At 32.9% G+C, this 27,841-nt stretch overlaps 4 protein-coding genes and 1 long non-coding RNA gene across 5 annotated transcripts; 3 read left to right on the forward strand and 2 right to left on the reverse strand.

Moving 5' to 3' along the window:
• Positions 1-2,156: 2,156 nt before the first annotated feature.
• Positions 2,157-4,184, reverse strand: LOC111045913 (keratin-associated protein 5-2). The gene is made up of 2 exons (XM_039432243.1): positions 3,889-4,184; positions 2,157-2,613 (listed from the first exon to the last, which is right to left on the reverse strand). Exons 1-2 carry the CDS (start codon positions 3,940-3,942, stop codon positions 2,314-2,316), a joined length of 354 nt encoding a protein of 117 aa, XP_039288177.1. The 5' UTR covers positions 3,943-4,184; the 3' UTR covers positions 2,157-2,313.
• LOC111045911 (keratin-associated protein 5-2) lies at positions 4,178-6,423 on the forward strand. Its single transcript, XM_022331388.2, has 2 exons — positions 4,178-4,408; positions 5,972-6,423. Exons 1-2 carry the CDS (start codon positions 4,355-4,357, stop codon positions 6,260-6,262), a joined length of 345 nt encoding a protein of 114 aa, XP_022187080.1. The 5' UTR covers positions 4,178-4,354; the 3' UTR covers positions 6,263-6,423.
• A 2,068-nt stretch (positions 6,424-8,491) lies between these two features.
• LOC111055530 (dentin sialophosphoprotein) lies at positions 8,492-17,339 on the forward strand. Its single transcript, XM_039432244.1, has 4 exons — positions 8,492-9,035; positions 10,355-10,471; positions 12,203-14,003; positions 16,816-17,339. The coding sequence occupies exons 1-4, from the start codon at positions 8,976-8,978 to the stop codon at positions 16,830-16,832; spliced, it is 1,995 nt and encodes a 664-aa protein (XP_039288178.1). The 5' UTR covers positions 8,492-8,975; the 3' UTR covers positions 16,833-17,339.
• LOC120352299 lies at positions 17,021-20,729 on the reverse strand. The gene is made up of 3 exons (XR_005571756.1): positions 19,863-20,729; positions 19,238-19,451; positions 17,021-17,151 (listed from the first exon to the last, which is right to left on the reverse strand). It is a non-coding gene; the product is annotated as an uncharacterized LOC120352299 (long non-coding RNA).
• Positions 19,415-27,240, forward strand: LOC111055531 (keratin-associated protein 16-1). The gene is made up of 2 exons (XM_022342746.2): positions 19,415-19,622; positions 23,451-27,240. The coding sequence occupies exons 1-2, from the start codon at positions 19,566-19,568 to the stop codon at positions 24,300-24,302; spliced, it is 909 nt and encodes a 302-aa protein (XP_022198438.2). The 5' UTR covers positions 19,415-19,565; the 3' UTR covers positions 24,303-27,240.
• The last annotated feature ends 601 nt before the right edge of the window (positions 27,241-27,841 follow it).

The following is a 27,841-nucleotide window of genomic DNA, read 5'->3' on the forward strand; positions in this document are numbered from 1 at the left end:
AATCGAAATATGAATTCTAGTATTGCATTTAATGAATCTTCAATAATTGATAAGCTCTAACTGGAACTGTACTGTGTGAGACGTAGTGGACTCACATAATGAATCCACATGTGAATAATATTATCTTTTTATGAACAACATAAAATGATAATACATTCCCATCATCCAAATCATCAGTGATCATGATGAAAATAAAATACTTCCTTGATCAAGGGTCCACAAGGAAGATACAAAGTATTCTCCATTGCACATTATTGACGAAAAATTAACTTTGAGAAAATGATTACTCCACCTACTATCCATATCTTCAATTCTAGATTCCATTAAATAAAATTTATTCAATAAATTTATATTTAATATCTTATAAAAATCTAATTAATGAAATGAATGTCAAATACTTTTAATTGGATACTATTTAGATAGATGATATCAATAAAATAGAATTGATAAAAACATCATAGGTACCTTCAATGCTATTCAATGCATTACTTCATTCTAATATTTCAATACATAAATCATTGATAAATTTACAGCTACTTATGTGTGATGCCATTTTGATGTTTTAATGGAGAATTATCTACAAAAAACAGTTGAGAGTTGAGACCTGAATAACAGGATCAATTTCATATGTGTAAGTAATTTATCACATTCCATGAAATAGATCATTGAATAACTAATTATCTAAATAATTTCGGTTAATATACTACAACTGGATGCACCAGTTTGACAATCTTACTTCTTTCAACAATTCAATTAAACAATAGAATTCAAGGAATATTTTCATACACTTTGATTATTCAGCTGAACTGGGAAAGTAGAGTAGCTAGAGTAATGACAGCAATTTTCAGGCATTGACCGTTCAGTAGCAGTCATCTATTGCTCGCTTACAGTAACCTTCATACCATAATGATTGAGTTACTACAAGATAATTTTCGAAATTCGGAATTAATGGAGTGAGATATTTTATGGAAAATGTAAGAGAATACCTAAATATTCATAACATGCATGTGATGAAATCCTACCGAATTCATTAGAAACAAAAATTCAACGGATTGTGTGATTCATAAGATATAAATGATAGGATTCATCTAATAATCATAGATTTATTACTATTATTCTAGAAATAGTAGAATATGAGCAAGCTATGGGCAGGCTTACTTATAGTTTTTTTTAAATAAATTTCACCCGATTAGACAACTTTAAATCATTCCCTTCTTTATCAAGTATCTGTAAATTTTACAGATTTGTCATATTGAAAGCAATAATATTATAAATAATATATTAAAGTGCAATTCATGTTAGTTTTAATGCCGATCCGAGTTCCTTAATAAGAAGAGTTGATTACTCCAATTATGATTCCTGAGAGCTTACTCTCCACCATTTCCCATATGATTTGATACTGGCACTGAATGTAAGCTAGAAAGCCACTTAATTATTGCTTATTGGATAAGCCTTCTTATCTATAGGCTGGAGTAACATCCAAATCCTATGCAAGTTTCTCAAATCCATAGAATATAGGTTATAATTAGGTTATCTATACTTGTATAGGATTTGGATGTTACTCCAGCCTATAGATATAATCTATATTCTATAGATTTGAGAAAATTCTCCAGCCTATAGATAAGAAGGCTTATCCAATAAGCAATAATTAAGTAGCTTTCTAGCTTACATTCAGTGTCAGTATCAAATCAATCAATCATTCATTATGTACATGAAAAAGTCAAAAACTAAAAACTAACTTTAAGCTGAAGAGAAATAGTGACTGTTTGAAATTCATTTTTTACAGTAAACTCATTACAGTAAATCATATGGGAAATGGTGGAGAGTAAGCTCTCAGGAATCATAATTGGAATAATCAACTCTTCTTATTTAGGAACTCGAATCAGCATTAAAACTAACATGAATTGCACTTTAATATATTATTTATAATATTATTGCTTTCAATATGACAAAAATGTGAAATTTACAGATACTTGATAAAGAAGGGAATGATTTAAAGTTGTCTAATCGGGTGAAATTTATTTTTAAAAAAACTATAAGTAGGCCTACCTATAGCTTGCTCATATTTTACTATTTCTAGAATATAGACCATTTGAAAACATGCATTAATAAGTTTGATGAGAGGCCAGAGGATTGAATAAAAATCTGACAACTTCTTGTGTTGAAACAAAAAAAAAGTTTATTCCAGAAGTATTAACATGAGGATCAGCGAATTTAGTTGTGGTATATTTCGGAAATAATGGAGAGGTGTGTTGCAAATATTATCATGACAGACAACATTACTTTTTAGAAATGGGGAAGCATTTTGGTTGCTTAACAACAACAGCTGCAGCATGGCTGACAACAGCAGCAACATGGCTTGCAACAACAGCAGCATGGCTGGCAGCAGCAACAGCCACAACCACCACAACCGCTTCCGCAACCACCGCAACCGCATCCGCAACCACCGCAACCGCAACCGCAACCACCGCATCCGCAACCTCCACATCCGCATCCACAGCTACCCTTGATAACGACAGCGGTCTTGCCGCAGCTCTTGCAGCCGCAACCACAACCACATCCTCCGCATCCGCATCCGCCGCAACCGCATCCGCAGCCGCAGGCAGAGACAGCCTGTCAATAGAAGTCGATTATCAGTGAAATTCACTCTCTTCATACACTGAACTCCCATGTTATGCTTGAAGATGAAGATTCAATGCTATAGAAGTAGTGAAGCTGATGAAATGGTGGACAATATACTGGATATGAGCAAGTGATTTACATATTGAATAGAATCCATCCATACACTCATAATTATTGATTTATTCATATATCCAAATTAGATCACCCAAGTGGATGTGTGGAAAATTATGTTTAACTCATCTCCTCTTTGGAGAGTTTTGTAACTGATATTGTAAATGAATGAAAATGCAAATAAAGAACTTGAGTTTGAAGTAGTTTAAACCCTCTTCTATATAATATTATCTATGAATGTTGAATGCATCCACTTGCATTCGATGTTAATAATAATAACATCATGTGACCTGACCCGCTCAGGTCTGGTTTCAGAGTTTTCAGTTTGCATTATTTTGATGCTGAGAGCATTCACTGGCTGGGATGATATGGATATGATTTTGTTGTTACACCCTTCTCAGTTACAGTTTACTAACTCAATTTCAGTTCATAAGAGATTTATACTGGTGTAACAGTCAAAACTGATATTTTTCAGAAAAGTTGGAGTGAGAATTTCAGGTACCTCAATCCAATATGCTATAGATATTCTGATAGATTCAAAGAGGATATTCATTGAGTGCATCGCTCAGATTTGGAAAATGAGGCGTGAATAAAAGCTTGAGATTTCGAGTAAAGCCATCCAGTTTCAGTTTTGTTGAGTGAGCTCTCTGTGTATTTGAAAATTCATAATAAGGTGGAGGAATATTTGTTAGTTTTTAAATCAATGTAATTGTAATATTCAAAACTCATTTCTATTTTTATACTCATCAATATTTGACCATAAACCTGTTTATATTAACATGCATATTGAGAGGTGAGTAGAATTCAACACTCCTCTCACACAGAAAAAAACAATAACATAGTGCAATATTTACAATCGCTAATAATATCCAAATAGTGGCCTTATTAATTTCAATGATTGATTAGAAATAGTATAACCAATATATTACCAAATTTTGAGCTAATTAAAATTTTGTTATCAGCTCCACACTTCACAATGATGAATATGTATGAATTTTATTCTGAATTTCAGTTGATAAATGAAACCAAAAATTATTTGATCACTCTTTTAAAATCATCCCATTATTTTGCACCACTCATTCTCATTCTACTAAACCAATTAGACTAAGTTGGAGTAGCCTAACTAAGAGTAAGGAGTTAATTGTAGGAAATTACCTCAATGATAACAATGAGAGCGAGGAGAGAAGCAATGAGTGACTTGGCGGCCATTTTACTGAATTTCTTTTTTCAGAAAGTGAGGAATTTTGAGGCGGGTATCGAATATATACCCATTCTCAACCTGGATATCACGAGGATATACCGTACTAGTGGAATCGATTAGACATCGGAACATGACTCCGATTCATTTCAGTTTTATTTTTAACAAATTCAACACCAAACTTTCCAACTTATCACCAGTTTTTTCATAGTTGAAAAGTGTGAAAAATGTGGGATTACACGTAAAATGCAAACAAACGCCTGATAAAGCTGAAAGAACAATGGAACTTAAATTAGGAAAGGATATGATATTGATTTCCGTGACTGTGATTAAGTTGATTCTTGATGGAACTTACTATAAAATATCGTGTTACACTCCATCAACTACAATTGAATCGAAAAATCGATACAATACTTTTCAAAAATGGCATCAAAGACAATCATCGCTGCTTTCCTCGCCCTTGTGGCCATCATTGAAGTAAGTCTCCTACACATAATGGACATTACTCGAAAATATTTATTCTGCACAAATATTTCTGTTCACAATACCCATGCTCATGCATTCACTTATCATCTTCCAAACTTAGATATTCCGAATTCCCCTAATACATCAAATTTTCCTTTCAAAGAGAAGGAATACTATTCCCCAACAAAAGTAATTCAATTGAACACCTCGGGAAATTTCTACTCCTGTAGAATAAAAAATAAAATAAAAAATATTTTGAACTTGGCCTCAATTACAAAACTTTCCAGTGAGGAAATTGTTATAATAATATTCAATAGTCTACATTAAACATATAATTTTGTTTGACATTTTTAATTCGAACTTATGGAACTCAATTCCAACAAATGAAATAAAGTGAGTCTCGATATTTTTATTTTTTGATTACTTTTTCTTTCAATCATTGTCATGGATCGATAAGGATTCTTATATTCATACAATAGCCTAATGATGAAACATCTATGTTCAAGAATCAATAATAATAAATTTCAATCATATGAATTATGTTCAATATGTTCGTTTCATTGCACGATGTTCAACTTTTGAAAATTATTTTGTCAATGTTTGAAGTTACATGGACTAATGTAATGTATAGTGAAAGTTGATTCTTTGTAATAGAACACTTTATTATTAGTAGAGGAAGGTAGATGAAATGAATTGAATAATCCTCGTGGATGCATCCTTCTAAACAATCCAAACCCATATAAATAGTTTAGGCTATTTATAAAAAGTTTATTTAACTCTTATAAATTGTTTATCCATAATAAACAATATGTACTCATAATATGTTAGCTTGCATGAATCATAATTGCCACCAGTAGAATAGTTTTTTCTTGAGTATTCCCAGTCAAGTTCTTCCTCTCATTCAATTCACTTGTTGAAAGTTGCATGGAGTTCAATTGAACAAAAATTGAAAAGAGATGTACTCAAAGTATTTTGGTAACTTTGGTAATGGAAATTAACTCCTGTCAGTGAAAATTATTGTATAATATTATTCTAATTTCTTTAAACGATGACTATATCGATTAATAATTCCATGAAAATATGATATTTCCAATTATTCAACAATAAACCAAGCCACTTAAGAACAGAAACAAATAATAAGAATTCCTCTTATTTACAAAAACATATATAACAGTAGTTATTCTGTACATACCGTATTTCAAAAAAGGTATTCATTTGGAATAAGGAATTCATTCATTCAGTCATGTACAATGATTACACTCATGTGAGAAGGCACAACAGGCTGATGCCCAAAAGTGTCCCTTCTCAAATTTATACCACAGTCCAAATCAAAATGTAGGTTAAGCTAATATTATATATATAATCTTGGAAAATTCAATAGAGCTGGAACTCTATCCGGCATTTTATTGCCATTGCATTGGTTCCACTCATTTTCCACAGAAACAAGAAATAAGATTTTTCCTTTAACAAAACAAGCATTACAATATCAGATTAAGGAGAAATACACAATAATTTCAGTTACCCACTCTATAGAAACTCTTGGATTACATGTCTAACCATTAACTTGTGTTGCAGGTCACCAACGCCTGCGGTTGCGGCTGCGGTTGTGGAGGTTGCGGTTCCGGTTGCGGAGGTTGCGGCTGTTGTTGCCAGCCATGCTGCTGCCAGTGCGGCTGCTGCTGCCACAAGAAGTGCGGTGACACCGTTGTCATCAAGCACCCAGACTGCTGTTGTTGCAAGCCATGCTGTTGTTGCAAGCCATGCTGCTGTTGTTGCCAGCCATGTTGCTGTTGTTGCCAGCCATGCTGCGGTTGCGGTTGCGGTTGCGGTTGTGGTTGCGGCGGATGCGGCAGCTGCTGCTGTTAAGTCACCAAAAATCTCCAAGACTCTCAAACTCCTCGTCTCTTATAACTGGGAAATCTTCAAAACTCTCCATTTTCCTCTTCTCCTGTAATAGCCTCTCCTTGCTCCCATATTAATATTTCCACATGCAAACTATTTCAATAAAAACAGAATAGCAAGTTAAAGGTGTGTACAATTCATTTCCACCCACACTCGAAAGTTAAGCTTCAATCTAGTATTAACTATGATCTCAGTCACTTATCTATCATTACCAATGAAGAGACTACAATATTAGACGCTTAGTCGCGTCGATATGATCTGATTGGACACTTTAAACTCTATAAAAAGTTTGATTTAAAAGTTTTACTCGGGATGATAATTATTATAGCCTATGGTTAGATCGATCTCAATAGGCGTCAAATCTGCAGAACCCGAAGGAAAGAAACTTAAGTCTTGTTCTAGTACCTACTAGCCCAAATATATACATTCATAAATGTGCAATATTGTATCACTTAATTAACACAAAACAATGTGCATTAATGGTCGAGTGGCATTAGTATAGAGATCAAATAACATGCTCCAAACCAAAATATGAGGGTCAATTCAGATAATGTTGTGAAATTTCCACATGTATCTGTAAACCAGAGGATTTAATGAATAAATCATTATTTAAGATTCGATGGTTTTTGAAGAATGATTGGCAGAACTAGTTGGAAACAGAATTATTCATACAGTATAATTAAAGCAACTACTAGTTGAGTATACTTTATTTGAATTTCAGATTCCTTCAAAAAACTTTGGAAAAAGTTAATGATTTCTAAAAATGACTATTTTATTATACGATAATATAAACGGATTCAATCATCCTATAAAGCCTGAGGCGTGATTAAAGGAGAGATTCAGATGATCATTTCCGTACTATTATTGTTATACGTTATGTATTATATGAGCACACCTACAATTGTATTTGTCAAATTCTATAAGAAGAACATGAGGGCGAAGAGAGTTTTTCTCGATATCCTCAGATGTGCAATAATTCAAGTTCACCTACTATCACTTACAACAGAGAAAACTTATCGTAGGCTATTCATTTGGTAGAAGTGAGTGAGAAGGATATTTTTAATATTCTTTCCGAAGAATGGTCATTGATTTGTCCAAAGCTCCGCCAAATTATGTAGATGCATAACAATATTATCTATAGTTATTCCAAATTGCTTTCTTCATATCATATACAATTCAATAATTATTTTCTTAGTCTATATCATGTAAATTCATCTATAATTTTTCTGTATTGTAAGCTATTGTATAAAAGTGTATACGCTTGTATATATTGTAATCTACATAAATAAAGTACTCAATCAATTCATGAAGTTCAAGAAAAATGCATGAATTGCTTGGAATGACGAGTCTAAGTCCAATCAGCAAACTCTTCAAATTCAAACTGATCTATACATTATTTGATGGATAAAATGTATGAACATAGTAAATTGTATGAATGAATCTGCAAGGTAGATCCTCTAATCACCAAATAATGAAAGGAAATTAATATGAGAAAGAGGAGATATTTTCAGGATCATGATTGAATAAGGATAATAAATTCACAGTAGGTGGCTCATGAACGCCTTATTCATAAAAAATTACACTTATTCATGAACCGTGTTCATGAAGAATTATGAGTATGAGAGAATACGGAATCACGGAAGAATTTTGAAAGGAAATAAACCGTGATATCTTATCCGTCAGGACTACAATAGTATAAAACACAAATGAGCGGATGTGACGTGTGAGAAGTAGATGATCTATTTTCAGTATAAGAATTTTGTTTGAATGAACCATCGATTCTTCTGGTGGAATAGATTTTTCTGAGATGACCAAATTATCCTACCAAAGATTGAGTTCAATTCAAACTTCTTTTCAATAGGCTTTAGTATATGACAATTATTGCCGATTCTCTTTGCAATTACTCTTACAACTTACAAATCCCAAATAATATAGCATGAAAATTCTTCAGATACATGAATTGAATAATTCAAAAAAGATTCATCAATGATTTAGTTGAACCGAATTACATAATACGAGCATATTTTTTCCATTAGAAAATATTGTAAAATATGATAAATGATTTATAATATAGGCTATTCATGATTTGATAGTATACTACTTATATAACTTTAAGTAGTTCATTTTCAATCACACCACGTTAAAATATTTCAAACAATGTTGAATCAATAATGTTATTATTTATGATTTTTTCTCACTCAATTCCCTTTTTTGTTAAATGACCCGGACTCGGTACATACCACTCGAACTTTATTGAAGAGATCTGAATTAGGGTGATTTTCTCACGTCACATTATGTGGAATGAATCGCAAGAACTATTCTCAAAAAATATAATGTTACTTATCTTAGTCAAGAATATTTCAAGTGAATTGCATAGAGAACCTCTCTTTTCATATTGATCAAGAAAACTCTGAAGTTTCGCTGTGCCCTACTACGAAATTTTAAATTCCATCAGCATCCCACCTCAGATCTACTCTACTCTAACATTGATATTATGAGATAAAATGAATTATTCTACGTACATTATTAGATAATATTTCAGATTAGAAAAAAAGCTAGGAACACGTTCTAGTTTGATTCATCTATTTCGAAAGTTGAATTACGCTAATCGAGTTCAATCCATTCACCTTGCGTGTGCATACTGTTTCAAATAACAATGTAATTGATAGCAGCAACAATGGGATGGCTCGCAGTATTGACGATTGCAGCGGTAGTTGGATCAATTTCATGTGTTGAGGTGAGAAAGTGTTCAAAATATTTCTTAACAACAATAAAAATGCTGAGTTTCACAAATTTTCCGAATAGTTCATTGTTCATTGCCTGGTTTGCATAGCTTACATTTTGGGCCGAACTGTAACGACAAATACAGCGTATTTTGATAAAAACTTCGAAATAAGAAACTCATGAAATCATAGTCATTGAAAATTTAAATCTCAGAAAACAATATTGATGACTCGTATGTATTGTCCGAAACGTTCATTAATGTCTCAAAGTTTGAAAAATAATATGTGTAGTCCTTTACATATATTTCTACATTTCCACAAGGTAGAAATCCTTCCTAATGTCATTAACAGCTTTTCTAAGCTATTGAAAAAGGCCGAACACTGATTATTCTGCCAGAAAAATGTATAAATGTCATTCAGCCGTAGGCAAAAGAAACGTAATATAGTATGTAGTTCACATTGGTTCCGATAGAATATTTTTGAATAACTTGAAAATATCCTATTAACCTCTTTCAACCAGATGATACTTTTTTCTAAGACATCTTATAAGTAAAGCAAAAAAATCATTCGAAACTTTGGAAGTTGAAACTTATTCATTTTTGAGATTATCAAGAGATTTCACTTGAATCGGAACTCTACTGACACAAAATTATAGTAGAGTATCAAACGCATATTCATCTCGTAAAATGTGATTGAGGAGAAGCCTATTTTCTCAATGTTGACACCACGATCATCACGGTGATGAACCTATAACCAATATTCATTACAATAAGCTAAGCATGATTAACATGTTGTATGATCCATGAAGGATGTCATTCAGTAGAAGAATGGGATGAGTGGTATGTCGTACTACAGTATTATGATTAGTACACGACTTGTGTAAACCTTTCTTGGTGGAAGTTGACACTTTCTCTATTAACGATCCTCTATTAATGATAGACCCATAGATATTCAATTGAAATATTGCAAGCCCAATTAAATGAGGATTTATATGAAAAATATATTGATCTCATCAGATTTGATGGTATGTAACTTAGCATGCTTTTTCCAATTACTGTATCGTTAGTTTTCTTCATTTTATCGTTCTATAGAACATTTTTTATCGATTTCAAAGACAAACTGATTGAATTACTTCACTACCAGTTTTATAAATCGCATCAACGGAACAATATTATTACGTATTTTTTGAAGAATAGTACACATGTTCACGTTATTTTTAGTATACTTCATAATTAATGGAAAAATTTCCAATAAGTCATATAACTAGAATTAATATACATCATCATTCAACTCATATATTTATATTAGTTTTTCACAATGAATGATTTTACAGAATTACCATTACAACAATTTCGGAAATGGACTACAGGGAGGCAATTTCAACGCATTCAAAAAATTTCCAAATTTTGGATCAATTCAGCAGCCTTCTGGTCATTGGCATTACACAGATGTAAGTAATAAATACGTTATAACAACTGAAGAATTGTTCATAATAACGCAATGTGCCTAGAATGCATGGAATACATATTTACCTATGAATGAATGATAATGTACATGATATATACCTATGTATTCTATGTATTTCAGGTACATTGCGTTATAATGAACGATTCTCCAGTTATGATGAAAGTTTACTGCATGATAGTTGGGGTCCAATGTCTCTCAATATTCTGTCATGTACGGTACTGTAAGCAATGGAGTAATAAATTCTATCAATTCAAGAATTTATTTTGAGAAGATTGAAACAGGAAGGAAAGATATCATAAGAAGATATATTCCATGCTACAGGCTAGGTCGTTTATGTTCCAAATTTCACTGTTCGCTCAATCTAATTACTGTCGACTATTGTCGATTTTTACTGTCTTGGCCGGGCAAGAGTGTAGCTTACGCCACTACGGCCGTAGTACGAAAGACCACCAGCATCACATTACTAACTCCACTAAAAAGAACTACAGTGTGTGGACTAGATCGGCTTGAGCAAACAGTGGAATGAACATAAACGCCCTATACAATCTTCTTTTGCTATCTTCCATCTATGATTGGAGTAAATCGATTTTTGGCTATGTATTCCATGCATTACTTGTCATTCAAGGCTGATGTGTATTGAATTATGTAAATGACCCAGTCTAATATATGATACAAATTGAATGGATTCAAACGAATTCTCCGACCTAAATTTTTTCAATCCTTGCTTAAACGTTGTCTCTGTCAGATCAATTGGAATGGATATTCCAATATATAATAAAAATGGATATGGATAATGGATTGGAATGGATAAATAGATTGAAAGAATTTAATGTATAATGTTCTTCCTATAATACACTGACTCAAGTCTCTTTGAAGCTGTTGATTTCATAATTGATTAATAATTATAATGAATCATTGTCGATTAATTATTTCCAACATTGGATATGAGGATCATTATAAAAGATTATTGTTAATAGGATAATATTTTATTATAATTCTTTTAAAAAAATAAGAAGTCTGAATACTAGACTAATACTACGTGCAACCAATTTTTTAGTATGACGTCAAGTGGAATCGTAGAATTGAATATAATATATTATATTATTATATACATAATCTCCCACATCACTTGAAATTATTGGAATTATCATAATTATTAGAATGGTCTTATCCATTCAGATTCATTGTAAAATTATTCAATTTTAATGTAATGCTTTCTGAAAATGAAATTTCCATGAGAATTTGAGAAGAAAATAATAACGCTTTAGCATTCTTGCTAATATGTAACTTATTTTTTGAGAGCCTGAGAGCTGAAAGCTTATCTTCAATCAATAATGATCTTAAACATGACCCTCCGTCACGATAAAGCGAGGAGTATGCGACAACCGAGAAGGATCGCTTATATGAGTTTTCTGAAACCTACAACTACATATTCTCAATACAAGTATGAAACAAAATCTCTGTAAGTGATGTATATCAATCTTTCCTGAGAGTGAGATTTTCAGTGTGTTTCTCACCACCGGGAAACTATTTTTTTGTGATTCATAGATTACTATTTGAAGTAGATTGATGAATAAGTAGCCTATTGAAGAAGTACATGTCATCCCAGTTCAATATAATATAAATTGATTTAAAATATTATTTGACAATGATCACCTAATTCGAAATTCAATAATTCTGTATTATCAACAACGTAATCTTCTCCATTTCACAGGATGACGAAGATGACCTCGAAGAAGAAAACACACTGCCTGTTGACGAGAATGAAGAGACTGATTCTAACCCAGAAGTTGATGGTAACAACTCAAACTTCGTAGTTGGTGACGAACAAGATAACACCGACCCAGATGACAACGACCAAGATGACTTCGATCAAGATGACTTCGATCAAGATTTTGGATTGGATGAAATTCAAATTGATGCTCGAGGAAGGAATGGAGGTCTTGGTGCTTTATCCTCACTACCTGCTTTGAAGAACCAGCTGAAATCAATATCAAATAGTTTAGTCAATAGGAAACTACAGAATGGTCAATCTAATGACAATACTCCAATTGATGCATTCAATGATCCGACTGAGGAGACCTCATTGATCACAGGGAGTTCTGGAGACAGTTCTGACTTTTCTCAACTAGGGAGTCAAACTGAGTCAGGAGATACTTCGAATCTATTTGGAGGACTATTGGCGGCCGCAATTCCCACACTCTTGTCGAATGGTTTGAATAAAGCGAGTTCAAGTGCTGGTTCTTCTCAAAATGAAGGGCTTAAAAACCCAGGAGATATTTCAAATCTATTTAGAGAACTATTGGGGAGTGCAATTTTGTCGAATAAAGGAAGTCTGGGACAGGATGTAGGTCGTAGCTCTTCTCGAAATAGGGGTCAATCTAATAAGTTAACTGGAGAAGTATCTAATTTGATTGCTGGATTACTAGGATCCTCAATAGGCCTCCCAAAAGAGGCAGTATCTAATGGTTTGAATAAAGGAATCTCAAAGATCGGTAATATTAGAAACAATGTACTTGATTTCAGAGATCGAGCACTTGATAGACGTGTGGGCATAGCTCAACGTAATCAACTCAACCAATTTGACCCAAGATTTCAAGCTTCTTTGTCAAAAAGTGATCATGTACTTGGTGATGATCAGTTGACTTGGAATAAGGTGGCAAATTTAGTTACAAAATTCCAACCCAGTTCAGCTGAAGCTCAACAGAGTAAGCTGGGTACCTCGTCTCTGAAAAACAGTATTCTTGGGCTTTTGGGAAGCACAAAAGGAGCCGTAACAACGATTAAGGGTGCGGGTGAGAGTAGTGATAATTCTGGAACAAAGAGAAATGAAGATAACCAATCAGTGATAAGTGGTTTTCTTGGTTTCCTGGGCAACGCAGTTACATCTTCAAGTGGTAATAAAGGAAGGGGAAGTGATAACAATAGCAACGATGATTCTAACAAAGGTGGAAGATTTCAATTTTTGACCAATGCAAAGAATTTTGTCACCAACCCTGTCGATTTTGTGGAGAGAAGAATAAGAAATAAGATCAAGAAAAAAATAAAAAACGAAATCAAACAATGCGTGGGAGATCTCAGTAACAGAGTTGTTCAATTCAAGAGTAATATGACTGGTTTAGCTGGTGGAGTGGTAGAAAGCTTCATACAAAAACCATCTCAAAATACAAACAAAAACTGTTTGAAAATTCTGACAGGACCACAAGCTCACCAATTGTATTTGAACGGGAAACATATTCCTGAATCGCGGATAATCTATGTTGATAAACTGTATCCATTGGATTTCAATAGTTGTCCAGTCAATCACCAGAATGAAGTACTGAGGAACTGCTTGCTCAAAGGTAATGTCCTCGTCCTGAGTCAACCCGATAAAGTCAAAGTGGAGGAAGAGCATGGCCGTCAATTGGAAATGATAATCGCAAAAGATGTCATCAAAGACAGGTTGAATGGTTTGGTGGATACATTTTTCCAGAATTTCGGAAGACAATTCATAAAAGGAGTACACATTTTCAGGGGTGATGGCAACGAATAGAGACTATGGATACTGTAATGTGCATTTATTAGCAATAATCAGTGCCATACCTAATAATCCGGCTGCTATTATTATTCATGGATCGATTAAAAAATTGTGCTACTCCATTGCTGCGAAAAGTCACTTCCCTCGTCACTCGCATTATTCCAGTTATACGTTTCATCCACACCCATGTCATATTTCTCATACAATTTTTCTCCATTAATCAAATTTCGGATGAAAAATACTTATATCAGTGGAGGAAACGAGTTGGTACCCTTCTTGAATAGCTGAATGTTGATCAAAAACGTCTTTCCAAGCCAATAAATTTATAATCATGCTGTAACAAAAAATTTAAAAAATCAAATAAGTGTTAATATTCATCTTCAAAGTAGGTACAGCAATAAATTGAGTATTATGATGCTTGCGTTGCCTATGCCGAATGTTTTCCTTATGATTGTAATCAACAAAATATTTGAAAATGTAGAAATTTATATAATTTATTTCTTTTACATAAAATTCCATAAATCTCGAATTTGATTCATGCTCCATAAAAACTGGATGTTTACAGATATATGACAATTTTCTCTTATATTCATAATATAAATATATCCTATAGGTAAATTGAATATATCACATTACGTACAAATCGTATAATATGAAAATCTTTTACAGAAGAGGAACTATGGCCTATTTATATTAATTACTGGTCAATGCCTTCGATGACAATGAACTCATCAAGTCTTATAAACATCAAAGTCAATGTCAAGTGAAATAGAAAAGTTTACACAGAAATTTCCATAATAAGAAATCAAAATTTGTGGCAAATCCATTAATTAGGAGTAGAATATGATTTTGAATCATTTTTTTCAAATATCTATAACTGGATTTTTCTACGAAAACTACAAATCTCTACAAAATCTAAGGAGAGTGTCATTGCTGATTCTCAATTATGACACGAAATTTATCTTTAGAAGAATCAAATGAGGATATTGAATATCAGATTCCTTCGTCTGAATCTTTCACTTATTGTAGGCATATCCTGAAAGAGGGAATTATCGTTGGTAGATAGGGTAATTGAATAATATTAGCTCATGAGCCATAGCTAAAGTCATAATAAATTGTGAGATTGAAATGAATTGGATTTTTTTTATCAATAGAAATACAAAAATAATTTGGATTTCCGTTTGATAATAATTATTACAAAAATAATTCATTAGTCAGCCCAATAAAAGACTAAGGTTCGATAAGATGCCTTCAGCTTACATTGTGAATCTCGAAAAAATACATTTTCATTTCGATAGGCCTATGATTCAGATGTGTCTCCCTTTCACAACAAACGGACTATTATTAATAACAGTTTAACCACATATACATTGGAAAATCAGATACATCATCTGAGTATGTCCAATATACTCTCAGAATAATGGAAAAATCTCAAATGAGTTGAACTAAATAAACTGTGCCAAGGTTGATTAAAACTGATATATTTCTCTTTTGAAAGTGAGGATAGCTGTTACATCAAATTCTGATCTTACTTGATAAGTTGAAGCACTGTTTACAATATCCATCTAATTGTCATCGACGGATCCAGTTGTCATAATGATAAATCTCTGAGAGAAATTTTATAAAAAGTTTCACGTTTCTTGATAAACAATATTCTGGCAGATTGCAAGTTTTCTCTGCAAAAGGCACATATCTATCTCCTTTCCATTGTAGCTTATCAGTCATTCGTGCCAGCTGTATGTTCACCTGAGAATATTACACTTCAAATATAAGAATGAGAGAGTGAAATTTGATACTTCACATTTTTTTACATTTATGCACAAATTCCATTGGAGCATTCAAATGTAACTGTGATGCACTATGAGAAGTCTAGTCACAGTGATCAAACAGTTATTAGTGATAGCATGTGTACTTCAGGTAAGTACTTGAAATCATTCAATATGGTATAACCTAGAAATAGTCTTAAGAATAGGATGTGAGTATCAATGATTGCTAAAATTAGCTTAGGGTGAAATTTCAAGACCGAATCCTCAAGGATATCCCGAGAGGTTTCAGACTAAACCATGAAGATGACACATCTTGTGAACTAGAGTTGATGTATCTTTCTAGTCACAACCTGACTTCAATTATTCGAAAGACTGTTACTTGAATACCACAAGTCCAAAATTGCTGTGATTCCAGTTAGTAACTGTTGAAATATTGGAACAATAGCTCCAGATAAAATTGTAGTCAATTTAGAAGCTCTTTTTGTGCTCTACAATCTGAGATCAGGTGTAGCGATCTATCTCATATTCCAGGTACACCTGACAACAATGCTCCTTGTATTGTGAAAAACACCTAATTTTCAGCTTCAAGCATCATCACCACTACATTGTCCTCACATTGATATTTCGCACAACGACATAAGTTCTTGAGATTATGTTCTATGAGAATCACCCGTAAGATACACTTCATTTCAGTATTTCCTAGTGGGGAGGCGCGCTTAAGGACACCTCAAGGATCAAAATTTCAAACACATAACTTTTGACACAATGCTCAAAATTTATTGTTGAATGTACTTTAGCCCATATTCCAATACACAGAAATGACCAATTTCTATATTCAAAGTTGCATGTCTTGTGAAATACTTCTGATAAATTTCCAATCTAGTGAGAATGTGAAAATTGTCCCCCTCTACCCACTCCAATAAATAATACTTTCGATTCCAAAACAATTTGGAAGTTAAAAGATTTTAAAAATGGCGATTTCAGTTATTACATTTTTTCAGAATTTCGGAAGACAATTCATAAAAGGAGTACACATTTTCAGGGGTGATGGCAACGAATAGAGACTATGGATACTGTAATGTGCATTTATTAGCAATAATCAGTGCCATACCTAATAATCCGGCTACTATTATTATTCATGGATCGATTAAAAAATTGTGCTACTCCATTGCTGCGAAAAGTCACTTCCCTCGTCACTCGCATTATTCCAGTTATACGTTTCATCCACACCCATGTCATATTTCTCACACAATTTTTCTCCATTAATCAAATTTCGGATGAAAAATACTTATATCAGTGGAGGAAACGAGTTGGTACCCTTCTTGAATAGCTGAATGTTGATCAAAAACGTCTTTCCAAGCCAATAAATTTATAATCATGCTGTAACAAAAAATTTAAAAAATCAAATAAGTGTTAATATTCATCTTCAAAGTAGGTACAGCAATAAATTGAGTATTATGATGGTTGCGTTGCCTATGCCGGATGTTTTCCTTATGATTGTAATCAACAAAATATTTGAAAATTTAGAAATTTATATAATTTATTTCTTTTACATAAAATTCCATAAATCTCGAATTTGATTCATGCTCCATAAAAACTGGATGTTTACAGATATATGACAATTTTCTCTTATATTCATAATATAAATATATCCTATAGGTAAATTAAATATATCACATTACGTAGGTACAAATCGTATAATATGAAAATCTTTTACAGAAGAGGAACTATGGCCTATTTATATTAATTACTGGTCAATGCCTTCGATGACAATGAACTCATCAAGTCTTATAAACATCAAAGTCAATGTCAAGTGAAATAGAAAAGTTTACACAGAAATTTCCATAATAAGAAATCAAAATTTGTGGCAAATCCATTAATGAGAGCAAATTTTCGCGAGCTGTATTCATTGTTAGATATTGGTGTTATATATTTCACAATACAACAGCACCGTTTAGTTGCAATGCCGTATTCAGTTTCCAATGCGCTATACTTAAATTAAAGTAGGGCAACGTTCTACAATTGTTGTATCGATTTGGAAACATTCAACAAAATCTGCATAGACAGCAAAACACATTGGCGATGCCCTACATTTCCCGCACCGACTGTTCATTATACTGCTAGACTGCTTCAACAAATGATGAAAACTCTTATTCTCGTACTCATTCAAATCAATGGATGATTTCATTTATTCAACTTTTCTTTCAAGATGTCTATTTCACAAATTTACCGAATGACATTACTTGTTATTGAACAAGTAATATACTTCACAGAAAAAATGGAAAAAATAGAGAGAGCTTCAATCTGGAAAAAGCAAAAACGCTTGCAAGGTAAGAATATATATTGTATGTATTGATATAACAGTATAATAGCTATTTCAAATATCAAATGAGAGCTATATAAATAGAACTAAGGACTTCCGCTACTAAAAAAAACCAAAGAATCAATCTTCCATCTTTAATATGTATTGAAACAGATAGGTCTATTCCAATTTCCTAGACTATGTACAGTACAATAGAAAATAAGTTTGAAGTATGGTAGCCAAGATATAAGTTGGAGAATATGAAACATGATTGTTCAAGATGTTAGATATGGTTACCTACGAATGTAGCCTACATTCACAGTGATATTGATGCCTTCATTTACAATGAAGATAATACGGTATGCAATTTAAATAATGAAGTCTCTTGTACATATTCAAGTGGAACTCCAATTTGGTATTTCGAAACTGTTAACGTTGAAATAATAGAAAAAATCTAATAATTAGGAGTAGAATATGATTTTGAATCATTTTTTTCAAATATCTATAACTGGATTTTTCTACGAAAACTACAAATCTCTACAAAATCTAAGGAGAGTGTCATTGCTGATTCTCAATTATGACACGAAAATTTATCTTTAGAAGAATCAAATGAGGATATTGAATATCAGATTCCTTCGTCTGAATCTTTCACTTATTGTAGGCATATCCTGAAAGAGGGAATTATCGTTGGTAGATAGGGTAATTGAATAATATTAGCTCATGAGCCATAGCTAAAGTCATAATAAATTGTGAGATTGAAATGAATTGGATTTTTTTTATCAATAGAAATACAAAAATAATTTGGATTTCCGTTTGATAATAATTATTACAAAAATAATTCATTAGTCAGCCCAATAAAAGACTAAGGTTCGATAAGATGCCTTCAGCTTACATTGTGAATCTCGAAAAAATACATTTTCATTTCGATAGGCCTATGATTCAGATGTGTCTCCCTTTCACAACAAACGGACTATTATTAATAACAGTTTAACCACATATACATTGGAAAATCAGATACATCATCTGAGTATGTCCAATATACTCTCAGAATAATGGAAAAATCTCAAATGAGTTGAACTAAATAAACTGTGCCAAGGTTGATTGAAACTGATATATTTCTCTTTTGAAAGTGAGGATAGCTGTTACATCAAATTCTGATCTTACTTGATAAGTTGAAGCACTGTTTACAATATCCATCTAATTGTCATCGACGGATCCAGTTGTCATAATGATAAATCTCTGAGAGAAATTTTATAAAAAGTTTCACGTTTCTTGATAAACAATATTCTGGCAGATTGCAAGTTTTCTCTGCAAAAGGCACATATCTATCTCCTTTCCATTGTAGCTTATCAGTCATTCGTGCCAGCTGTATGTTCACCTGAGAATATTACACTTCAAATATAAGAATGAGAGAGTGAAATTTGATACTTCACATTTTTTTACATTTATGCACAAATTCCATTGGAGCATTCAAATGTAACTGTGATGCACTATGAGAAGTCTAGTCACAGTGATCAAACAGTTATTAGTGATAGCATGTGTACTTCAGGTAAGTACTTGAAATCATTCAATATGGTATAACCTAGAAATAGTGTTAAGAATAGGATGTGAATCAAGATAAAAATATAAGTAAACTTAAGCCACTAAATTGATCTTGACTGAAGCAAGTATGAATACTATTCGTCAGATTAGATACAGATGAAGGTGATTCATCTACAGCCTCTTTCAGTTAGATCTCTCATTAATTATTGTGTTTTTGTAACCACAACTTATTCAACCTTGGACTTACCTATGTGGAAGTTATTATTTATCAATATGATGAATCCGACTCATTCCTTCTTTATATTGTAACGGTAGGCCTATTTGTCGGCTACCGTATTATAAGAGAAGATTTTACGCTATAGTAGCCTGAACATTTTCATTAAAATTTCTCTACTTAATAGGCCGTGAACACTATTTAATAGGCCGTGAAATAAAGATAACATAGTCCACTCATATTGACAAAATTCTTCAGCCTCTCTCCTGTACGAATAGTGTTCATCATTAAACACTTGGAAATAAAAATGTCATTCTAAATTTATAGCCAACAGTATCTTACATTCATGTCTCTGGTTCTGATATCTTATTTGAATAGTATCGAAAAAAACTATTTCCAACAATAAAAGTTTGATTTTAATTTTCTTGTTACGGTACTGCAAGGATTTAGGATGAATGACAATGAGCTTAATGAATGTCCATTGTTAGGTTTATTACGAGCTCAATAAAATTATTCTGATAATAGGCTTAAACTTCAAGATTATTTTAAACTTGAAAAATTATTAATTTCTTAACCTAATATTTTTTGAATATTTATTAATTTACTTTTGGTTTATTTACAATAAGCCTACTTTGTCTCACTTCATTTTCCACTTTTACTATAACGCATTTCCCGCTGATACGGTAGTCTTATCTGTTGCTAGAGAACCAGGTTTGAGTTAAAAAAATCATGCAATATAATGATGAATCATGCATTTTTTCAGTAAACCCAAAAGTTTGAGAAAAAGCCTATCAAAATTTTCAACACTTTTTCGTAGTAATTGAAAACCAACAAAAGAAACATTCATCCAATATGATTTAGCATGGATAAAAAGTAATCAAATTGGTGAAAATTACTTAAAACACCAGTGCTTGCTCTTACATTTTTTCCATAGAGGATGGCAGAAAGCATTTACGTACAAATATGATATTAACAAGCAAAGCCCGCCTTGTGTGGGACTGCCTATCTCCGAGTTGAGAGACCAGCCATGTTGAAAATGTAATGCTTTCCCGGCAAATGTGTATAGCTAACCAGCCAATGAAAAATCATTAGATATCATGATATACTGGAGCTTCTGTTAGAGTCTGATGATTGAAATAATCAGTATATTGCAGCAACTTACTTAGTTCAAGAGCTATTGAGTACTAAAATAAATTATCATATAGACTACTATAAACTATAGTATGTTCCTAATCAAATCCTGTCATTTCTGTCATATATAAACTGCACTCCTTTTTCATGAATGTCATATTACAGGACATTTTGTCAATAGTTTTCTTCGTGAAAATCATTCACTGTGACTAACTCTCCGCTGAAACGTTAATACTAGAATAACCATAATGGAAATGGTAAAGTATAATATGACAAATGGTCGAAAGATAATCCCCACAATGAACATGTTCTATCTGTCTTTGATAGAAGCTGAGTCTCATTCGATGAGCTCAGTCTATGAAACATAAATCTGAAAACAATACTCGATACAGAGAAGAGATTGGAGACTAGTTTTCTACTCGGATTGATAAATATTACTATCAGAACACTCATTTTCTCCAACGAACGAAACATCCTTTGTCTTCTACATAGAGACTACGGTGTAAACGTTTCAATTAGTTCTCTGTTGAGCCTCGGAAATCACATACGTTTTTCTTAGACAAGTTTTGTTTCTGATTCAAATTCTACAAAACTCAATGTTGTTATTGGAACTCAACTTGATCTTTTGATACGGTACTTTCAAACTCTATAAAATATAGGTAAGTGGAGTGCTTCACAAAAACTATGAATAGTTTTCAAGTCTTGAAAATTTTCCAAAAATTAGTAAATTATGCTGCCAGAGTATTAGAGCCATTCCAACTGCGATAGGTACCTAAATTGTGAATATTTCCCTGATTGTGAATGAAAATTTTTCAATCTAGTTTTCTTCTCTGTTCTTCAACATTTCTAGAATAATCTATTTTTCCTTCCAATGTGGAATAATGTTAATTGAAGAGATTATTATTATTATAATGCTGCTATTCATTGTATATTAATAGCCCAGTGCCATTATCAGCTGTTGGTTTTGTATAGGCTATATTCATTCTTCTCAAGGAGCTGATATTAACTGATCAGTATGGTAAATGTGTAAAACTATGTAGGATCTGTATAATCAATCAGTGAGTTTAGTTAGCAGTAGTTATAAATGAAGATTACACTTCAAATCAGAAAATTAGATTCCGGTTTGCTGAAGACTCAGACTCGAGGAGATTCATATTTTTGGCATCGAATTCATTCACAGTCACAATTTCTATGCACTCTATTGATAGAGTAGACTGTGCATCATCATCGTAGAATATGATTTTATCCTACAGCAAAGTTACAGTATTCCTTCTTTATTATTTGATATCGATCATTTGGAAGAATATTGATTGGAACAGTCTGTAATATACAGTAGTAATAAAGTACATAGGCCTGATTTTTAAAGTATTCTTCTTCAGGTCCATTCTGTATCATTGCTACAAAAAATATTGTTACGGTACTTATAGCTGTTATACAGAAAACCTTTCTGAAAAACAGCATATCGAAAGTCAGAATCAAACAATCTTTTTCAATTTGAACTATTTATAAACCAATTTATCATTTTCAAATCAATATTCTCATAAATTAGGGCCTATTAGGCCTACACTGTACTGTAACCTATTTATCGTCTTATAGCGCCGAAAGCGACAACGTCGGTCTAGGCTCTGTAATCTCAAATTGGACATTTCATGCTACCTACCATCTTAACTTTAAATTTACAATAAATTCCACCATGATGTAATTACCAATTCTTCCAATTGTTATTACCGAATAAGGTTAACTTACAGTTCTATTTTTAATCATAGAAATGAAAGTTGGCAATAATGACTTTGAAAAAACTTTTGTTTGAAAATTATAAATATTTCGGTCGATTGTATAAAAACTAGGATCTAGTGACTAGCAACAAGGTTCTAGCTATACAAATAAGATGATACAGCTTTCTCAAATCCTAGTATTTGCTTGAAAATGGATTAGCGACTGCTACATTTTATTCAATTGATCTAATATAATAATTTATTAGATAAACTAATTATTCATCTCTTTAGTAGGCCTACTCTTATATATAATTATTTAGTGTTTTCACTCTCTCATGAAGTATTGTCAGTAATAGCCAACTTTATCAAGTAGCCTGATTATCATTCTCTCAATAGATATTATGCCTATAAGTAATTACCATTCTTGAACTTTTATTTCTCCCTATACTACCGTATGTGAAAGTTCAACTTGGTAGGCCTGTAATATGTAATCTTTACACACTATCAAAATACTCCATCTTTGAGGTCGCTCAAGTTCGTATTGGCTTGGTGTCATACCCCATCTTACATATTCATTCACTTTCTTGGTAAAAAGGCTACTTGTAGCTTATTTACATAAAAATTGGAAACCAGAGTAACCTTCTTTCAACTTAATTTCACAATCTTTATTCAATCAACTTGCAAACAACTCAAAAGTCTTCTCCAATATGACGATGATCATTATTATTCTATTATTTCGATGATATTCTCATGATTTGCCTCTATTTGGTTGCAGTTTCTTGTTGAGGACACCGAATGCAAGAAACGACATCATGACTCCGGCTGCCAGCAATCGTGCTACGATGACGAAGAGTGGTCGTCATGCAACTCATGCCAGGGCCACGGTGGCGAGAGGTCCTCAAAAAAGGAGTTCAAAATGCCCAAATTCAAGATGCCAAAATTCAAGAAATCGAAAAAGTCAAAGAAGCACAACGATGACGACGACGAGGAGTGTGGGTACAACATGTGCCCACAATATTGTCCACGCCCCTGCCCACAATTCTACCCACAGCCACAACCATTCTGTGCACCAGCACGGTACTTGCAGCAACCGTGGTGTCCATGTCCACCACAGCGGATGGACTGTAACCCATGTTTCAGACCACCAATACTGCCGCACCCACAACCACCACCATGCCCACGCTTGCCCTGTCCACAGGCATGCCCACCACCTTGCCCACCCCCACAGCCCTGTTCACATCCGACCCCAAACTGCCAACCGCCCTGCTTTGAATCAACCCTGAAAAGCAGCTGCGATCCTCAGGCATCGGTACAGAAAATCATCGTAGAAAAAGGACCAGCAATCATTCAGAACATCATCTTCGACAAGGAGTTCTGCGAGAAATACTTTGAGACCTACGGTTGTTACCCGGCTATTGATGGGTTGCCTTTCCAACTGCCCACGCAACACGTTACCCTCGGCAATAACTGTGATGAAGACTGTTCGACTTGTGTGAACACGTTACCTTGTCCTCAGAACAATATTTGTGGACCTCCTCCATGTCAAAACGTTTGTGGCAGAAACCCAATTCCACTGCCTTCCCCAATTTCTTTTAATAAATATTATCCGTCGCCATGTCCTTGCTAGGCATCAGTAACATTATGAAATGAAAATTGAGTACCTAATACTTAGATATGGATTCACAATATAATCAGCTTTAGATTAAGCCATGACTGTGATAAATAGCCTATGTTTCATTTTGCATGCCAATGAAAATAACTGTATCATGAAAAGTATTGCAACTTCGAATATATGATGTAGCTTTCAATAGACATTAGTAATAAGTGAAAATCCACTGATACAAATAGTCTAGACTGGAAATGAATAGACTATCAGGTGAAAAAAATATAAACTTCAATAGGCAGAATACGATAGAAGTTATGCTACTATGGACTGAACACACTTTATACACTGCAACACATGAAATGTATCTAGAATATGTTATTTTGATGGTCATTGTTGATCAAAATCTTCCTTGAATAAGAGCATTGAAATATTTGTAAAAAACAATGAATGAAGCAGATAGATGTGAATAAACGTTCTACTATACCCACCATTTTGGATGTACATAACGGGCAATATAATTATAATCGATGAAGAAGGTACAAGTGACTTAATACGATTATGCACTATAGAAAGTTTATCTATCATTAATCACATAAATTTACGCAAAGATTTACAAATGCTTATCAAATGAAAACTACTTTAAATTTGTCAAAGACGCACTAATATTTGTTATTTAAATAAGTTGAAATACTAGTTTCGGTTGTCGTTACACTATTTCTATTATCAATCTCTAGTAAACTCTAATGCTGTACTCAGACTACCGCAGCCCAAATCATACGACTCCAGTCGCTAGTACCAGTATTTTGGACCTTTTGAATTTTTCAGTTTGAAGTGAAATAGCGTGAATATAAACGTGAACACCTTGAAATTTGTTTAAAATGTAGTAAAATTTCTTTATTTCATGTAATTAGAAGAAAATCTGTTATTACACAATTTCAAATAAGTCAAGTTGAAAGGTCTGAAAACTGGTAGTACTAGCGACTGGAGTCGTACGATGTGAGTCGCGGTAGTGTGAGTAGTGCCTAAAATTTCACTAGCTATTAGAATATGGTGTAACAACCGAAACTAGAGTAACTCAAATTGTTCTGATGAAACTTTAGCAATTGTTTATATACCGTACCTACCATACTAAAGTAACAAAAGTGCAGATGAGTTATAATAATGATAACTTTCTTTGAAAAGTCTGTCTTTTGCCACTGCTATGTTTTTCACTTATTCTAGTTCCATAAATCACAAAACTGTACAGTATCAATATTTCAACTGAGATTATACAGAATGTTCTGAAAAAAGGTGCCGATAAGCCAGGGGGTGATTCCTCACATAAAAAGTAGAAAAAAAATTCTAATTAACATAGGTCCGAAAATGCTTGGTTAAATAGCCTAGGTACAGAGTGAAAGGTTTCGTCTGAATTTCAGTTCCCCTACCCTACGGGTATTTGTTGGCTGTTAATTAAGATGTTACATTCAGCATACTTTATGTAAAATGAACTGAAAAATTGAATAAAACCGTTTCCAGAACGTTAACTACAGTAATATTTTTAAGATATGTGACGAAATACGCGAAACTTGGTCCCGAAAAAAGTTCCTTCAAGGTTTGAAGCAGATTTACTAAGTTAAATATACATTAAACACAAAATGTTCCATTACAGAACTTGTAGAAAATTCAATTTTGAAGAGAAAGATGTAGAATAAGTCTGTAATAGACAAACGCAACCTTGAATAAATAACCCTTAATTACATACAAAACGCATGAAAAATAGACAAAATCTGTTAAGATCTCTATTTTTCATGCGCTTTGTATGTAATAAAGGATTATTTTTTTCCAGGTTGCGTTTGTCTATTACAGACTTATTCTACATCTTTCTCTTCAAAATTTAATTTTCTACAAATTCTGTAGGAAAATATTTTGTGTTTATTGTACATTTAACATGGTAAATCTGCTTCAAACCTTAAAGGAACTTGTTTTCGGGACCAAGTTTCGCGTATTTCGTCACTTATCTAAAAATTACTGTAGCTAACGGTTTTATTCAATTTCTCAGTTCATTTTAACTAATGTTTTTTTTAAGCATGTCCATGCTTATATACTTCATTACTCGTTCTTCTATATAAGATCTAATACTATTACAGTCCAATATTGTGATTCAAGCGTAGAGCATACAATAAAAATACAATCTATTTTCACTTATGATAATTAGCCTACTCACTAATTATACCTGAATTCACAAACAGCTATCAATCTTTTCAGCATAGGCTAGATTAATTGATAATTTAAAACAATCTAATTTTATTCTTAGTATACTACTATATTCTTCTCAGTAGTACAATTGCCAGGATCAGCATAGCCTGATAATGAGAGTTTCAAATACACTTCTTATAGTGAGAGGCTGATTAAGCCTATAGTGGATTAGCTAAAATAATATACCGTAATTGAATAATAATTAATATTATAGTGAGTGATAATTAATTATAGTGAGAAGCACTAAAAACGAACAAAAAAAGTATTTCATGTGTCATACAAAACTATGCCTATACTGTAATGTTGTCATAATTCTATGCACAAATCTCAGTTTGTACGGGCATCATTCTCAGCGATAATTCGTTATAATCATCCGATCCCCTGTGCTTTATGTACGTACATATCCACATAATACGGCTTACTATAGGTCTATATACTATTTTATACTTACTGTACTATACTCTTATTACGGTATATCAGCCTATTATTCATCATAGAGCTACGCCTACGGTACTCTTCAGTTTGATTCATCGCTCCGTCATATCTATGAATAAGCCCGTCACATCAATAATAAAATTGATTGAGTCTCGATATAATTGTGGTTTTCTTTCTAACTCACTGTACCAAATATTGCTTACATTAGAAGACATAGATGGCAGGCATTGTTTTAAAACTGCTCTGTGCGGGAGTATAAACATTTATAATAAACAATTTTCATAAACAATAACTAGGTCGTGTCCTCATTTCAACCGATGAACTGGATCACAAAATTCAAAGTGGGTCAACTCTTCAACTGACCTACTTACCTAGATTTGTACCTTCTATGACTTCATTCAATGTATCTTGACATTAAAGAAGTCAAGCGATCTAATTTTAGCTATACAAATGACCGTGAACTGCTGCAATGATTAATTGGGACAAGGTCACGCAAATTGAAATAAACTGATGTTTTCAAACAAAGCCTGTGAAGGTGTTTTTTGATTAAACTATGGATGTATAGATTTTATGAATGAAGACTGGAGGCCTATGATGGTTGGCTACGTTACATAGGTAGTGAGATGGATAACGTTGAATTTTCGGTCATGAAATGTCAATCTTATTTCTAGGCCTATTATAAATATGAATTATTTTGTCAGTCAATGAAATCTCATTACTATCAAGTGAGTAGTGAGTTTCCTACCTTCTATCACATAAACCTTCAGCCAAGTGGAATGTGTAACAGAATTTGAGTTACCACACTTTTATAGAAATCTTGATACAGGCTCTATGCGCTCAGTCATGAATAGCCTATATTCATGATAATGATAAATGGAAAAATCCTCATA

This window comes from Nilaparvata lugens, chromosome 7 (assembly GCF_014356525.2).
Source record: "Nilaparvata lugens isolate BPH chromosome 7, ASM1435652v1, whole genome shotgun sequence".
In the NCBI taxonomy this organism is placed as follows: Eukaryota; Metazoa; Arthropoda; class Insecta; order Hemiptera; family Delphacidae; genus Nilaparvata; species Nilaparvata lugens.

Excerpts from the sequence above, each read along its gene's own strand:
- LOC111055530 (XM_039432244.1), top strand. The coding sequence starts at position 8,976 with ATGGGATGGCTCGCAGTATTGACGATTGCAGCGGTAGTTGGATCAATT. Across the intron at positions 9,036-10,354 it reads GATCAATTTCATGTGTTGAG|AATTACCATTACAACAATTT; the intron begins GTGAGAAAGTGT and ends ATGATTTTACAG. Across the intron at positions 10,472-12,202 it reads GTCATTGGCATTACACAGAT|GATGACGAAGATGACCTCGA; the intron begins GTAAGTAATAAA and ends TCCATTTCACAG.
- LOC111045911 (XM_022331388.2), top strand. The coding sequence starts at position 4,355 with ATGGCATCAAAGACAATCATCGCTGCTTTCCTCGCCCTTGTGGCCATC. Across the intron at positions 4,409-5,971 it reads CCCTTGTGGCCATCATTGAA|GTCACCAACGCCTGCGGTTG; the intron begins GTAAGTCTCCTA and ends CTTGTGTTGCAG.
- LOC111055531 (XM_022342746.2), top strand. The coding sequence starts at position 19,566 with ATGAGAAGTCTAGTCACAGTGATCAAACAGTTATTAGTGATAGCATGT. Across the intron at positions 19,623-23,450 it reads TGATAGCATGTGTACTTCAG|TTTCTTGTTGAGGACACCGA; the intron begins GTAAGTACTTGA and ends ATTTGGTTGCAG.
- LOC111045913 (XM_039432243.1), bottom strand. The coding sequence starts at position 3,942 with ATGGCCGCCAAGTCACTCATTGCTTCTCTCCTCGCTCTCATTGTTATC. Across the intron at positions 2,614-3,888 it reads CTCTCATTGTTATCATTGAG|GCTGTCTCTGCCTGCGGCTG; the intron begins GTAATTTCCTAC and ends TTCTATTGACAG.